The sequence below is a fragment of the Lepisosteus platostomus genome, chromosome 6 (genome assembly GCF_059453375.1).
Source record: "Lepisosteus platostomus isolate fLepPlt1 chromosome 6, fLepPlt1.hap1, whole genome shotgun sequence".
Lineage (NCBI taxonomy): Eukaryota > Metazoa > Chordata > Actinopteri > Semionotiformes > Lepisosteidae > Lepisosteus > Lepisosteus platostomus.
In genome coordinates this window covers 45,398,608-45,415,113 of record NC_142616.1, presented here as the reverse complement: position 1 = coordinate 45,415,113, position 16,506 = coordinate 45,398,608, and the positions used below count along the sequence as shown (strand labels likewise).

Sequence of the window (16,506 nt, the reverse complement as noted above, 5' to 3'; positions counted from 1 at the left end):
CTGACATAAAAACTTGGATGACTCAAAATGTCCTTCATCTTAACTGTGACAAGACTGAAGTCATGCTTATTGACACCCCCCATCAACTTCGTAAAGCCAATCCTGTAACCCTATCTGTAGATGGTTCTGTACTTGAGCTTCAATCAAAATTCAAAAACCTCGAGGTTATATTAGATTCTTGCTTAACAGTCAACCCACATATATAGCATATTGTCAAAACATATTTTTTTCACCTCAGAAATATCGCTAGACTACACCCTATGCTATCACTAACTGTGGCTGAAAAGCTGATCAACACATTTGTGTTCTCTCAAATTGACTACTGTAATGCTCTACTCGCTGGGGTATCTAAATCTACTTTGAACAAACTGCAGTATGTCCAACATTCAGCAGCCAGAATCCTGACCAGGTCTAGTGCAAGTGATCACATTACTCCTATCCTGGAGTCATTGCACTGGCACTGGCTTCCTGTCATATTCCGTGTGGACTTTAAAATCCACATGCTCACCTATAAGGCTCTGCATGGCTTGGCACCTTAGTACCTGTCTGAACTGTTATCACCCTACTCCCCACCTCACAACCTTCGCTCTTCTAATTCTGGTCTTACTGTCCTCCAAGCCCGTCTACATTGTATGGGTGACAGGGCCTTCTCCTGTTTATGCCCCCAAGCTCTGGAACTCTCTGCCCAAGGATATCAGAGAGTCACCTTCTCTAAACTCCTTCAAATCCAGACTCAAAACCCTCTTCTTTAGAAAAGCCTTTACTTAACTGGTTCCATTCTTCACCCCTCTCCTTTTCTTAGTACCACCATCCACAGTCTCCTCTGTGTATTGTAATTGTGTTTTATCTTTTATTCTTTTTATTTATTGTTGTTGTCATTCTGTAAAGCGCTTTGAGAAGCCACCTGTAAAGGCTCTATATAAAATAAAGTTTATTATTTTCCCACAGTTAATTCAAATGTATAGTTGTATATATATAGTATAGTGCCCTGTTCTTTGAGAAAAAAATTCTTAGAATATTTCTGCCCTCCTACGATTTAAAATGTACACAAAGAAGGATTGTTTTGGTTAGTGAACAGTAGTAGTAGATTTAATTTGATTCTCCTTAATTGGTAGATTAATTGAATTAGTTGGAGATGTTGGAGAAATGTGGGTAGGCTGACCACAGTCCATATGCACTGTCCTCATGTGGCAACGTGCAGGAAGCCCACCTGCTGCAGCTGGAGAGGAGGTCGGACCTCGGGGAATGTACTGGGACTATAAATATGGTGTCATAGTTCAGTCAGCTCCACGCACCTCAGGCTAATACATTACGGAGGCCCTCCCATTCACCGCAGGGGTTGTTTTTAGAAGGGGCACACCGCCTCTTTCCCGATGAGGAAGAGTAATGTGACGTAGGTGGGCACTTGTCAGGATGCCTTGACCGTAATACAACCTAGCATTCCTGGCATTGAGCTAAAGCACATGACAGCCCGGCTACAGGATATCACTGGCAGAACAGTGTAAAAGCACGGCCATGGGAACTGGCAGCTTGTTTTAACTAATAAAAGAGTAATACCGAGGATGACTAACGGACCAGTTGGTATGTTTTAAGTGCTTGGGTGTCTTATTGCTGTAGATCTGCTATGAAACCTGCTGCTTAAGCTAAATGTAAAACACTGGCATACAGCAATGTATTCCAACACACCTTTTGGGGGGAAACTTAACTTGGAGGTGTTCAGTGACAATTTTGCAGGTGGCAGCTTCATATCACTGACTACACAGCCAAGCACAGACACCACATGACTGAACCTGCAGTTCATACAGAGAAGGATTACTGTTGCAACAAACACATCATCAGCAGGGGAAAACTAACCTGTCTCACAGTGGTCTAAACCCACCTTGCTTCCCATATTGGTAGGTGAACAGTCCAGGCAGGCCAGCTCTTGTCCTGGAGAGCCACAGTCTAGCAGATCTCTTCCATCAATTGAAATAAAGAATGTCCAGCTGCACTCCTTGAGAGCTACTGTACAGCGTGATGATGTTTTAATTTTGGATGACATTTAACTACTTAATTAAATTAATCAACAAACAAATCTGGATAAGTAAATAAATTGTTTACAAATTGGTGATTTAAGGGTAACCTATAAAAGCAGCTGGATAATATTTGCTAAGATTAATTTAATAGGTTTGTGTGAGATCCATAAATCTTGGGATAATCAGGGTTTCTCCTTTGCTTAGACTGACAGTCATCCCTTCATACTGCTTCTTCCTGTTTCAGGGCCTGGCATTGACGTCCCTGCCCCTGACATGAGCACAGGGGAGAGGGAGATGTCCTGGATTGCAGACACGTATGCCAACACCATGGGCCACCATGTAAGTTGCTTCAGTAACGGATTCTTTTGCTCTTTCCTGTAAGCATGAGCATAGTCTCTTCAGTACAGTTGTGTTGAAGAGAAATTTCCTTTGCCTTTTTTTGCTTTTCCTTTGCTTTTTGCACATTATGTCCTGTCTGCTATTTTTCATCATTGTTGTCTCGTCAGCAATGCCAATGTGTTCAAAAAGCATACCATCAGAAAAAAATACTGTATATAGAAGTATAAAGGTTAAGAATAAAGGCCCATCTAGCTCATTTAGTAGCTAGCTAATCTGAGGATTTCATTTAGCCATTTTTTGATGGAAACCAGGGTATCTACTTTGACAATGTGTCTGGGTAGATTGTTCCACACCACAACCCCTTTGTTCCCGATTTAAATGCATTTCTGCATAGTTTCCACAAGTACCCTCTGGTGTGTGTTTCACTGTTGATCCTGAAGAAGTCTGCTGGGTTGAGAGTCATAAGGCCTAAAAGTATTTTGAATTTTTGGAGAGAACACCATGAGGTTACCCGATCCAAAACTAAAAAGTTCCTTCAACCTCACCATTTCCATAACCCATAAGAAATTTGTCCGATTGCTCTTCTCAGACTCATTCTAATGCAGCTATATCTTTTTTGAAATGTGCAGACCCAAATTGTGTGGTGTATCTTTTAGATTAGATGTCAAATTCTGTAAATCATTTAAAGTAGTGCCTCATTTCTAACACTGGAGCATTGTACAATTTTTACATTCTTTAATTTAATTATAAGCTTTTAACTTTTCATCTTAACATTTCTTGTTCAGTGATTCCTATTTTAAATTAATTGTGTAGGATGTTACTATATGCCCTTCATTTAATCTGCACTTGTCAAAATTAAATGTTATTCACCCAGTGTTGTCTACCTTTTTTAATTTTCTTGCAGCTTGTACAGTATTTGCCTTTTTTTTTCTATTCTTGTTGTCTAACTGTACCAGAATCTAGATTGCTAACTTAAAATAGGAAAAGCAGTGGACCTAATATAGATTTCTGTGGTACTCCACTAATTATTTTCTGACTAACCTTTGTTTACTATACAGTATGAATACTGGCCTATAATTATTTGGTTCAGTTTTGTCACACTTTTATGGGTGACCAATTTACCTTTTAGTGTACAATAATCTTAACAGATTGCTGAAATGTTTTGTTAAGTTAGTGAATAACATATTTTGTCTCCTGCAGTAAAATTATTAGAATACTCTTTGGCCTTAGAGAGTTTTATTTTAAGTGCTTCTCCTACCTGTAACACGTCTGTCCCTCCAATGCTCAAATAATTGAATCTAAAAGTCCTTCATGTAATATGCATAATGCATATCATTTTTACTCCTTTTCTTAAACTGAACCCAGTTTTTGAATATTTAATAAAGTGCTTTCTCTCTCCTTTATGTTTATCTTGATTTATTAAACCATCTGAGCCACAGCTTCACAGATATTCATTTAGTTACAACTGTGATTTAGTTTTACACTTCTTATTCCATTCTGCTTCTTATCAACAAATTCCTACAGTCTGCTTTCGTGAAATTATAAGCCTTTTTTTGTGGACGGGACCTCTAGTTTCAACATGTACACTGAAGCAGTGGTTTCCCACTGTGCTACTTTTCACTCCACTGAACAGCTCTACAGCTCCAGTACTAATTGATGCCTTTAATTAATCTGTCTGCATGTTTAGACTTTTAATTTGTTTCTTCACACAGTCTTGAGTTTCAGAAATTGTTCCCAGTACTTAAGTATACAAAACTTTTAATCAATTTCTCCTCAGTTGCCAAAAGAGTTCTTAATAATTTTAATTTTATGATGAACAGATATAAGTGGAAATGATAATCAAACATTAAATTCTTCAGACGTTCATCTGATAACTTTTCACACCCTGAATCAGGGGTGTATTTTCTAACTCAGAAATAGGTTTCAACCCTACACAAATTACATATCCCATTTAGAATGTTAAGATCTGAAATTTAGCAATTGGTTTCAAATAGAAAATTTAAATCAAGTAGCCTGTGAGTAAGATCTTTGCATCAGCAGAAAACAGAACAGGCAGCGGGCCCTGCAGGGACAGGGCTGGGAACCACTGCTTTCAAAGCACTCCATGTTAGGATCACAGTTCCTCAATGGGTGTCTCGCCCGTTTCTCTTGATTGTTTGAAAAGACTAGATCAAGGCCATTGCTTGCTGTTGAAAATTTCCTAAATGAACCAGAATGTGTTCCTGAGCAAAGTTTCTCTAACAGCTTTGTCTTGAACATAAACATGTCCAGCTGTGCGTCTGTCTACATGCTATTAGGGCACTGTTAGAATTCACTGTCTTGCAGATGAAAAACAAGTTGATGTGATTAGGAGAAATCAGAGAGACTTTGTGTTGATCTCCTATCTGATTAATTCCTGTAACTTTTAACAAAAAAAACAGATTAGGACTTTGCATGTATGTAAGCAAAGTCCAGTTTTACCAGGTCTGATTAATTGCTGAATAAGTAGCCATGTGCGTCATCCTGTCCTTTTGTAGAATCCTCTGAAATTGGAGAGGGTGTAAACCTTGAGATTAGTGGCCCACCAGCTGTGGGGATAAAGGTGCTTTTCTGCAGAACCAGATATAAAGCTCCCGTTTATGTTTGGAAACAATCGCACATAGACTCAAAACATTAAAATCTGACTTTTTGCCGTTGGAAATGCACGAATGGGTCATGTTCAGCTGCTTGACGCAATTCTTTAATTACCTTTTATGGAGAGGGCTTAAAATAACACTACTTTAAAGTGTGCCTGCAAACAGTTAATTAAAAGTTTTTGTGATGAGAAATGCAATAGCATGAATTACTTTATAAAGGGATTTTTCCAACATCCTTTATACAGGTATAATGTATCAAATACAGTGTGCTTTTTCTATTAATTCATTATACATCTACTATATATATTTGGAGAAGCCCTACAAATAATGCATGGGGATATGTCCATAAGCAGAAGCCAACCAACTCATTCTAATGTCTCCTATTAAATCAAATAATCTCTTACTGCAAAGTCCAAAAGTATTTTAATATTAAACGCATGGTGTTATTGATTAACGTTTATGCAGTTTATTTAGGCATATGGAGTTTTCATCTGAAAGTACAAAACACAAGTGTGGTTTCCTCTTCCTGTAGGATTGCTTTTTCATTCTGAGCAGAAGTTGTTTTTCTTTCAAGAGTGAAATGAGAATAAAGGCCTACAGCTTGCAATCAAAGTAGTTTTTATTGTGTTTCTTTTTTTTTTTACTCTCAATGCCTTAAAAGATTGTTTTTCAGGAAGTGTCTGATTCAATGTGGCTGCACTCTCCTGATAAAAAAAAATGCTTAATAAGGGAATTGTGCATCCCGCGCAAGAGGTGTAAGCATTGCCAAGATTGTTGCCCTGGTGGCCGAGGGGATTCTGTTGAGATTGTGTTCTGCTGAGCTGAATTTTAGTGGCTAGTTCCCACGGTGACCAAAATGCAGGGAAGACCTGGATGTGGTCTGGAAGGAACAGCACACTCAGGCCTCTGTCCTGAGAGGCCTGTCTTTAGAGCAGGTTAACAGGTTCCTGGTGCTGAAGTTTCTGTTTTGAATTCAACTCATTCTTCACCAGGGAAGTGTGTGTGTGAAGTGGCACATATTATGGATGAGATATTAAGAATCTGTCGTGGAGGAAATTCTTCTGGGGTAATGCTTTCGTTCCAAACTTAATAGGGAAAATGTATTTCACATTCTTATCATAGCATTAGAAAAAAAACATTTAAATAAAAAAAATGCATCTTAGACTTTTTGTGAAATACGATCTTAAAACGACACCTTTTTCATGTCCCTCAAAGACGCAGATATTTTCATTATGAAACTATATGGCTGATAGGCAGGAGTCAAATTCATGATCCTGAGTGTACCAAGGGACTGTTGTAAACCAGCACTCCCAAACTGAGCAACAGCAAAAACTATCGATACTAAAACATTCTAGCAAGGATATTGCCAGGATATTGGATTGTAATACCCACTGTGGTTAAGCACTGAAATATCTTAAAATATAATATAAAGAATATACTTTTGTGGTGTAACGAAAAGAGTATACAGTATTATACATGTCAGTGTTTCGTTTATTAAAGTTGTTTTATTATATTATGTGTAGTGCTGGAGGTAGTTGAAGAAATATGTATCAAACATTTGAAATTTGAATTGTATAAAGTAGAATTTTGTTCTCTGTTTAGACAGCTTCATTTCAGAACTTTTTACTTTCTTGTGGATTTATTTGGCCATGCAAGGGTGATATTCTCGCTGAGAGTGGTGAACAATTGTGGGAAAATTAAACATTTAAACCATTTACCATTTCTTTCATTGTTCGTTTATGTTAGGGCTGCGTAATTTAGCACTGTGAAGCTCAAAGAACAGAGGTGAGAAACAGTCCAACACTTGATTTACTGCTGCCCCTGACCATATTAAATCCTCTGTGTGATGCTCAACGCCTGGGCTTAGTGTCTGTAAAGCTCTGTAAAGGAACTCTTCCTTTGGATATTTATCCTCAACAGTCTCGGGACCCATGCCAAACATGCTCGATTCTGTCTCCAGGATCCTCACGTCATTTGGAACAAATTATCCAGAGTAGTGCCAGGCCAAAGGAAGTAGTTTTCGATTCTAGCAGAGGTTTCTATGACACACCCTCTCAACCATTAAAATAAAGTAAAAAAATAATTCACCCAGACTTACTAAAGCCATGGATTCCTTCAAAGATACTGTTTTACCTCTCAAAATGGAGCTGTGGTTTAAGTAAAGTCTTGTGAAATTAGTCATTCAGTTCTTAAAGTGTGACACACAGAAGTCCTTTCAGCTGACTCATAAAGACTCGGCCAAGCATTGTGGCAAAACAATAATTTACTGAAATGTTTTGCCTCCTGTTTTCAAGAAAGCCCTATGAAACAGTTACTTGCATTAGAACTTTAAGCTATACCTTGGCTTCTGTTTTTTACTCTAGAATTGACCAGGGGACTTTTTTGTGTAAAACAGTGGCTTCTAAATTGAGAGTATTGTCTGTATCCAGCTCTTATTTGTTGTAAGAATCAGCCACACATTTGCATGTGATATTGGGTGACTCTTTGTATAGTGTTTTTTTAAGTCTACTGACAGCAGGGCATAATGAACTAGATCAATTCTGAAAATAAACAATGGGATTTTAATTTTCTTTGGACATGCATAATAAATCTGTCACAATGGAATTTTCTTGCTATCTGCAACTGTTTTCTCAGTTATTTCATATTCTTTATGACAGTTTTCATTGCACTGTAACTTTTAGTGGTTAAATGTTATGCTCTTCGGTTTACTTGGTCCGTTGGCTCATTTTTCTATACCATCTGCTCCCATGCACTTTGCACTTGGTGCACTTTGAGTTTCTTGAAAAACTCACCTAAATTACTTGTTGCTGTCATCGAGGAGACCTTCAAAAATGGGAAGAGTCCAGATTCCGAGTACTTCCTTGACAGAATGTGACAGAATTATACCAAAGGGATGTTTTTTTCCTAGCAATCTGAAAAATGTATCATACATTCTTATCCAAATTACCCTTGGTGCTTTTTCTGCAGTGAAAAAAGCAGCCCTCTTTTCTGGCTGAAAGTAACTAATGACTTTGTTGGTGTCCTGTGTAGGATATCAATGCCCATGCCTGCGTGACCGGGAAGCCCATCAGCCAGGGCGGGATCCATGGCAGGATTTCGGCCACCGGCCGGGGGGTCTTCCATGGCATCGAAAACTTCATCAACGAGGCCACCTACATGAGCCTGCTGGGCATGACCCCTGGCTTTGGAGACAAGACCTTTGTCATTCAGGTACGGGAAACATCCTGTTGATCACTGTACCTGGGGTCGCTGTTCCCAGCCCAGTACCAGTGCCCAGGGGGAGATGGGCAGCAGCATACCAACCAATGCCAGCTTTATTACATGATATCTCCAGCCATGCAGGAGCTGAAGGAAGAGAAGAAATTTAACAAAGTAACTTTTTTAATTGTGGTTTGTGTTACATGAGAGCTCAGCTGGAACACATCTGCTGAGTGCGGGAATTAGGAAGCCTTGGGTTTTCCTTACATGTGTAGCAGACAGTGCTTCACTGTGATCTTTCAAATCCTACAGCTTTGCAAGACATAGGAAAAAACACAAAGCCACTTTTTTCAAGGGGACTTCGGCCCCTATAGCCCATTTGGTTAACTGAAGTTGGAATCGCAGTTGGCTAGTGACATGACCCAGGCTTGAGTCTATGATCGTGGCACTCAGTTTACACTACTACAAGCACCAATACTGATGTGTCAGGATACCCCCTGGGAAAAGAGGACTGTGTTCGACCCATCTAGTCCTCTAGCCCATTTGGTTTCTAGTAGCTGTAGGCCTAGCGATATCTGAACATGTCCTGTATAAAGAAACAGTTGTTAGAGAGAAAGATGCTCTGCAGTGCATCTAGAGAGAGAATTTGGAAGGTTTTTTTGTTGATTCAGCCATCAAGACTACGTCCTTAGTTGATTGCTTGATGATTCCTGGACTGACCAGGCTGTAGAGTATGAAGGAAAGCACAGGAAGTGCATGACAATGGAACTATTGAGCTCACACATGAAAGAAACCTGCTGCTGACATGAGTCCTAATTTCTGCTGCTCAAACACAGTCTGAATCTGCAGGTCAGAAATAAAACCTGAGATAAATGTCCAGTGATAGTACCTGTCTGTTAAGGAACATGCACACTGGATTTTGTTTCTTTTAAGGCTTAAGGATTGCTTAAGGGTTAACTGCTTGCAATGAGAGTGCTACCAACTTCATTCAGAAAAAAAAATATTTTTTAATGTTAAACTGACCATACTAAAGAGTATCTTCTGTTATACTGATGTCACTGAACTATGGCCCAGGCTATAATAGATTTACTGTCGTAAGTACTTGTAGGAAGATGACTGTGGACTTCAGTGAAATCCTCACAGACAGAGAATTAATTTCATGGCTGAAAATCTTTTTCTTCTGTACTGAGATTACAACAGCCTAGAAGTAATTTTCTGAAAAGGGATTTACTGACGTCTGCAGAGGTCAAGAACATTTCATTGCTCTGTGTTTATAAATAACTGTTCTCTGCCTTTGGCTTGTCTCTGGAGCAGTTCTGTGCTTATTTTCAGATCAGTTCAAGTTCTACATAAAGATGATCCAAGGTGGACATGGAATATGAACAGTACATGAGCTGCAGATGGCTGATACTGGATAACACGACAGTATAGCTTGTTCAGATTTCCTGTACAGTGCTTGGTTTTTCATTACCCAGTTTGCCACAACCAATGTGGCGCTGTTTGTTTCCAGACAGAGTTTAAATAAGGTTTAATGCTCCAGTTCCTCAGGGTCAAATTCCAGCAAGTTTTCAGGATCTATAAGTCAGCAGTACCTGGTGAGCTGGGAAAGTAAACATCTGGAACTAAGACTCTAATCAATTAGTTTGAGAACCTGTAAGACTGTGGCTCTTAAGGGCTGGGTTGGGGGATCCCCAGCCCGGTTTAAGGAATTCCTGGTTGAAAGGATTTAATCAAAGCTCCACTAGGTGGAAGCATTGCTATGTCAATTACAGTGAAAACAGTAAGTACAAAGATGTCTCATGATTCCACTTTTAACCCAAAGCCTCAATGTGAGCTATAGATGGATAATAAAGAACTATGTTTGGCGTAGTACATATAGGTTTTGATTTTTCAAAAAGATTTTTCAAAAAGACTATAGTGATTTTGATTTACAGAAAAGATTAAAAGCAGAAGGTTTTTAATGTCTGTATAATTAATCTCACATATGCAGTGCAGATGTGTATTACAAGAAGACAAGTGTGAGATAACCCACACTTGGTGTTGACTTCTGTGCAACAGGATAACAGGTAAAACTTGTGTATCTGAACTTCAATCCCTCTACTGAAGAACATAGCTTGCACCCCTAAATTTAATCACTGAATATAGGTTTCCAAAGCCACCAGACCCAAAAAGTAACTGGTTATGCAATGGAGAGGCAGGTGTTTCCCGCTGTCCTCTGACTGAGGCCTGTGTCTCCTGCAGGGCTTTGGGAATGTGGGTCTGCACTCCATGCGCTACCTGCATCGCTACGGGGCCAAGTGTGTGGGAGTTGGCGAAGTGGACGGCTCCATCTGGAACCCCAATGGCATCGACCCCAAGGAGCTGGAGGACTACAAGCTGGTAAGGGCTTCACGCCCAGGTGTCTCCACATCTCCCGGAGAACAGGCTGACTGACGGGAGCAGGGAATGCCACCCTCTTGGAAAACAATGGACACCAGGGGGCACTCTTACCAGCTCAAAATCCAAATTGACCACATAACAACTGGAAAACAGAGTGTGTCCATCGGGGTGATTCTGTTGTAGTTTGTTGTTCATTTGTCAGAGTGCCCAAAATACATTAATTAGCTGTGTGTCATCCTGTTAAAATAAAGTATACTGCTGTTTCTGGTGACTGGCAGTCATGTCCCTCCACCAAGCACTGCACTGACTGCTACTAAATTACTGTAGTGTGCACATCTATATTTGGACATTTTTATTTTTTAAATATTAATAATAATATTTGTTCTTATCTTGGGTAACATACACCAGTAGAACAATACAAAATGAATAAGTACAACACTTTAGTCAAGTTGCAACATCGGGTCGGTTAAGTTACAAGTCTAGCTTGCAGTGTTTATGGGTCTGTAGGGTAACGGTGTCTTTGTTTGGCGTTGTTATTGGTTTGTTAATACTGTAAATATTTGCCTCTGATTTATTACTCTTTCAGTGAAACTGTGCCACAGAATAAAAAGAACTCTACTTTCCTGACACCAATTTTTTGTAACAGTATAGATCATGACTTAGACATGGTGGATAGTTTAGGATTACTCAGATGCCAAGGTACAACATGGTACAGTGGTAATATTTTTATGAAGTCATTTTTTTACATGTAACCCAGAATAACAGCCCTGTTTAAGTAACTTCAATGGTTTCACTATAGACTGTTGTGACCGCCTGTCCCTTACAGCAACATGGCACAATTGTGGGCTTTCCCAATGCTACCCCGTATGAAGGAAGCATCCTGGAGGCCGACTGTGACATCCTGATCCCTGCGGCCAGTGAGAAACAGCTGACCAAGGGCAACGCACACAAGATCAAAGCTAAGGTGAGGAAACTAGCAACCAGCAAGACACACTGCACTGTGGGCACTTCTGTCACAGGGGGGCCAGGTCCCACGCCAACCGCGGGCACAGGGGGGGACAGGTCTCACTCCACTCTGTCCTGCTGGTGGCTGGGTCCCAAACTAAATTTCATCATGAAGTGAGCAGCCTACAGCCTGTAATAAAGTTCTTATTACTAATAAAGTAATTAATATTGTCTATATTAGCCCATCAAAAATTGCTTTGGCTTTGGCTGGGTACTCCACATCAGAAAGACAACCCACTTTTGTACTCAAGTAGCTCTGCTCCAAAAGCCTGTGCAAGACCTTTTGTTTAATTAATGCAATTAATGTATTTTGTCTAATATATCTGTCATTGTTTCTTTAATGGTTTTCAGACATTTGTAATATTTTTACAAATTTGTACATTTTTAATAGAAAATAAATACATTTTTGTTCGTGGAACTGAACGTATCATTAGCTGAGACTCTGCAGATTACTGTACCTCTGAACCCCTTGTTGCCTGTTCGCAGATCATTGCTGAAGGTGCCAACGGCCCCACAACTCCTGCAGCTGACAAGATCTTCCTGGAGAGGAATATCATGGTTATTCCGGTAGGAATAATGACAGAAATCCAGACACCTGTTACCACTGCTGTTTCCAGTCGTTTTGAATATTTACCAACTATATATATTGAGAGCAGTAAACTGTAAAGAGTAATAGATAGTAAACAGTGTCCTCAAAACTGAACTGCACATTTTCACTCAGTTTAGCATTTAATTTCTCTCCGCAGAGAGTAGACTGGAGTTCAGAATTCTATCTGTAAAATTTATCCAGATAAAATGGCATGCTTGTTAAATGGCTTATGCCTTAAAATGCATTGGTTTATGAATAATTAAGATCAGGTTTTAAAAGTGGTGTTACATAATGTCCTAAAGAAGATATGGTTATGTAATGGCATTGAGCCACATTCATTTATTTATTACTGCTATGCTAAGATTTTAGTGTTGCTAAAAAATCTTGCCAAAATCGTTCAAATTAATCATTTCCTCATCATGGATTACACTTCTGTATTTGTTTAACAAATAAAAAAGATCAGCAGAAAGGGTCTTGAACTTGGAATCTGTGTTCTGTTCTGTAATAAGGGGCAGATGAGGCCAGGGCTGCTTCTGTTCCTCCTGCTGACCTTGTAGCCCTGATAGCAATGCTGTTCTGCAGGACTCTCCACAGAAGCAGCCCCATCTGTCAGAGCAGCTGAGGACAGTTAAGGATACAGCGCAGTCCAGGCCTCAGGACATCAGTCCCCCTGTGCAATCTCAGTGTGACACTGCAATAAATTAATTGGACTGTCTCATTCTGTGGTTGAAGCCCATTACTAAGGAACATGAATAGAAGACCCTATTAATGTGAAGTTGTTCTTAACACTTAACACTGCCTTAACAGTTCAAAACCATAAGCATTGTCATTTTGCCTGGTAAAGACTTAATTATTAGTAAATTTTCTTGATGTTTTAAAGATCTGAAATTAACATATGTCACCTTAAGTTAAAAATACTTTTTGGTTTCTTAATTCTAGCTCTTTCTAGCTGTCTTGTAAGAAACCTAACTCAGATGTATGTATAATATTGACATGTACAATCCTTATTGGCAATAAACAGAAACTGTTGGAAAACTGCTGTAAAACGAAGACCCAGAATGTCTGGGTTTAACCATGAAATGCTGATGTCTCGGCTATGGCTTAGTAAGCTGGTGTCTCTTATGTACGCAGGATATGTACCTGAATGCTGGTGGTGTAACCGTGTCATATTTTGAGTGGCTAAAGAACCTGAACCATGTGAGCTATGGCCGACTGACCTTCAAATATGAGAGGGACTCGAACTACCATCTGCTTAGTAAGTTCAAAACCCAAAGTCAATAGCCTTTCTCTGCCTCTGCTGTAAACCTTGCCTGTAGTTACTGCAGTATTCCATGTAACTGTTTTACTCTGATGATTCTTAAAATGAATGGCAATTAAGAATTTCTAGTATAAGAACATCCTTATATCTATCACTAACATTAACTTAAAACCAAAGAAATGCTTATTTCCTATATGATCCTATAACTTGTGGTGAATGCTCTTTTTCTTTTATACACAATTGTATTTCAAATGATTGTGCCTTACCAGACATAAAATGTATTTTTGTACAGTACCTTCATGGCACCCTAGAAATTCTGGTGACACAAATGAGTCTGTTCCTGTCTACCATGCTATGTTCAATGGGGAATGTGGCATTCTGATCTGCAATGGGAGAATCATGCTGTGCTTTTGCTATAGTGCATGGTCACGTGTGCCTGTCTCGCTTGTAGTCTCAGGCCACTGCACCATCATATCAGCGATCATGTGCCTTAGAGCTTCCAGGAAGGATAGGATAGGATATCTGCACACTTGCCAGAACACACTTCACTGGATCAAAATTCAAAGGATCAAGAAAAGAAAATTGTGCACTCAAAGTTTTGCTTTAAAAAAGTGAGCCGACATTTTATTGCAACTTCTTCCAGTCGCATTAGATGAAATGTATAAATCTAATATTGTAGTAGCAAGGACTTTTCATTTTAATGGTCATTTATATTTTATATTCATGTGTTTGGTGCTTTCTGTGATATTCATCCTCATAGTGTGAGCAGATTTTTAGTGAGTAAAGTGAGTTTTGGAAATCTTTTTTCTACACCTGGAGGAGGCATTCAAAAGCCTGCTTGTTTACAGTAACCACAATAGATATGGCATTTTAATATAAGTTTATTGGCCATATACAGTTTCTTGTATTAGGAATTTGTCTTTTTTCCCATACCCCAACATACTTTCCAAGAGACACACAGACAGGGAGAGAGGCTTGGGGTCAGAGCGCAGGGTCAGCCATTTATACAGCACTCCTGGTGCAGTTAGGGTTAAGGGCCTTGCTCGGGGGCCCAACGGAGTAGGATTCCTCTGCTGGGTGCGGGATACGAACCAGCAACCATCCAGCCACAGGCACAGATCCTTTGCCACTAGTACTAAGAAACTGATAAACGTTTAATGTTATTTGGAAGTTCTGTGGTTTGTTTTAAAAGCTTTCTTTAAGAGGCAGCATATCATTTCATTCCAAGCAAAAACAAATGATTTAGCAGTAATGTAAGATGAATGCATTTGAACAGGAAGTTGGTAATTGCCGTTACAGACAACACAAACAAATTGACTGACTATAGCCTATATAGTCTGACTATAGCCTCCACAAAATAATAATGACTGAGGTTGATATACACAACACACCAAGAAGATTGCTACTGACTGTATAAAGGATTGATTATACAAAACTTACTGTTTCTGTATATTATGAATTTAAAACTGGGGCCGAGTTCACCCCCTCTTGTATAGTTCAGATTCATTATGACTTTATTTAATTTGGTGTTTATGAAAAATAAATGCCAGTTTAGTTTGACAAATGTTCATGATGGTTTTGATACCCCACTCGTGAAATTTGCTGACCACACCAAGAGCATGAGCAACAGACCTTTTAGGGAATTTCATGTGGTTCAGTCCTCATTCGGGATATTTCGAGATTTACTCCACCATGCTGGATTATTTAGAGAATCCACAGCAATGGGCAGAGTTTCAGCTTCAGTGTTGTATTATTTTACATGTAAAGTATATACACATATACTGTAGTATAATGTGCATGATGCAAACTGTAAACACACTAACTTTTGGTGACCTTAAACAAAATGGACATCTATCTTCAAGCCTAAATTAGGCAAAGCCACATAAATCATGTGTGCTTCAATTAAAATTCTCAGCAAGCTTCCCACAAAGAATAGGAAAACTTGATCATTGTGATAATTCCTTACTCCTGCTGAAACAAGCCCATTTAATAGCAGAGGGGTTGTGACTCACTCAGGAAAAGGGTAGAAGGGCCAGAAACTTCTACAAACCACTCTGATTCAGTGTTTAAAGGCAGTTTCAAAGCTATTCAAAAACTCGTTTCTTGATTTTTTTATAATTGAGATAGTCACAAGTACTGTAAAAATCTTTCTTTCCTGTAATAACACGTTCATGACTTTTATTATTGACTTTATTATACTCTGATGACATTAAAGTACAAAGTAGAATCAGCTGTTCATGAGCCGGTCAAACAAGTTGTCAAGGAGAGGTAAGGAAATTATTATAATTATTTTTCCTAAGCTGACAGGTTGGATTAAAATAAAGGGAGCTGGACTATTGACTTGCTTCTATTTTCAGTTGAATCAATTTCTCCTAACTGACCCTTTATTAAATTATTGACGCAGGTCATAGCCATCAGCAGCACTGAGCTATGACTGACACAGAAGGACACATGCATCAGAGCAAGAGAGAACGTGGTGCACTCTTGTTACGTCTTCCAGACCTCTGTTATTACACGCACATTGGCCTTTCCCTGCATGTAGCCAGGACACCTCCTATCAAAGCTCTTTACTGATGTAATTCATGGTCAGCTAGAGGTCATAATATCGAAAGCTGGAAAATGTTGCTGTATCTTACTTAAAAGCCCTTAATCTACAGACCCTTTGTTCTTTCTGGACAACTACAGTAATTCATAATTCCACAGGCTCAGAAACAAGCCTTTAAAACACAAAATCAGTTAATTTTACCTTAAAACTTTTCTGGCCATTGAAGATTAATGGATACATACATGTAGTTTTTAGTATAGAAAACAAATAGATGTGTCATTCCATTTTATCATTAGCATTAATGTGTTAAGCTCAGGCTTTTATCTAATTTGACTTACATTTGTACCCATTTCTACAGCTGGATACTCGCTCAGAGCACTTTGCTGAAAGATACAACAGCAGTGCACCACCTGGGAATTAAACAGACAGCTTTCTTTCATTATGCCACACTGCTATCTCTTATCAGTGTCTTGATCTTTCTGTATTATAGGACAATTATTTATATACTGTATAAGACATTTTCCCTTAATGGCCAGCTCCGCTTTCACTGCAATGAAGTATGT

At 39.0% G+C, this 16,506-nt stretch overlaps 1 protein-coding gene across 1 annotated transcript in view; it reads left to right on the top strand.

The window, feature by feature from the left end:
* Positions 1 to 16,506, top strand: part of LOC148661800 (glutamate dehydrogenase, mitochondrial) — a 34,036-nt gene that overhangs the window by 12,128 nt on the left and 5,402 nt on the right. Inside the window, exons 5-10 of the mRNA XM_088636105.1 lie at positions 2,260 to 2,354; positions 8,000 to 8,179; positions 10,409 to 10,546; positions 11,373 to 11,510; positions 12,038 to 12,118; positions 13,272 to 13,395. Coding sequence (XP_088492231.1) covers positions 2,260 to 2,354; positions 8,000 to 8,179; positions 10,409 to 10,546; positions 11,373 to 11,510; positions 12,038 to 12,118; positions 13,272 to 13,395 — 756 coding nt within the window. The remainder of the gene's footprint in view (positions 1 to 2,259; positions 2,355 to 7,999; positions 8,180 to 10,408; positions 10,547 to 11,372; positions 11,511 to 12,037; positions 12,119 to 13,271; positions 13,396 to 16,506) is intronic.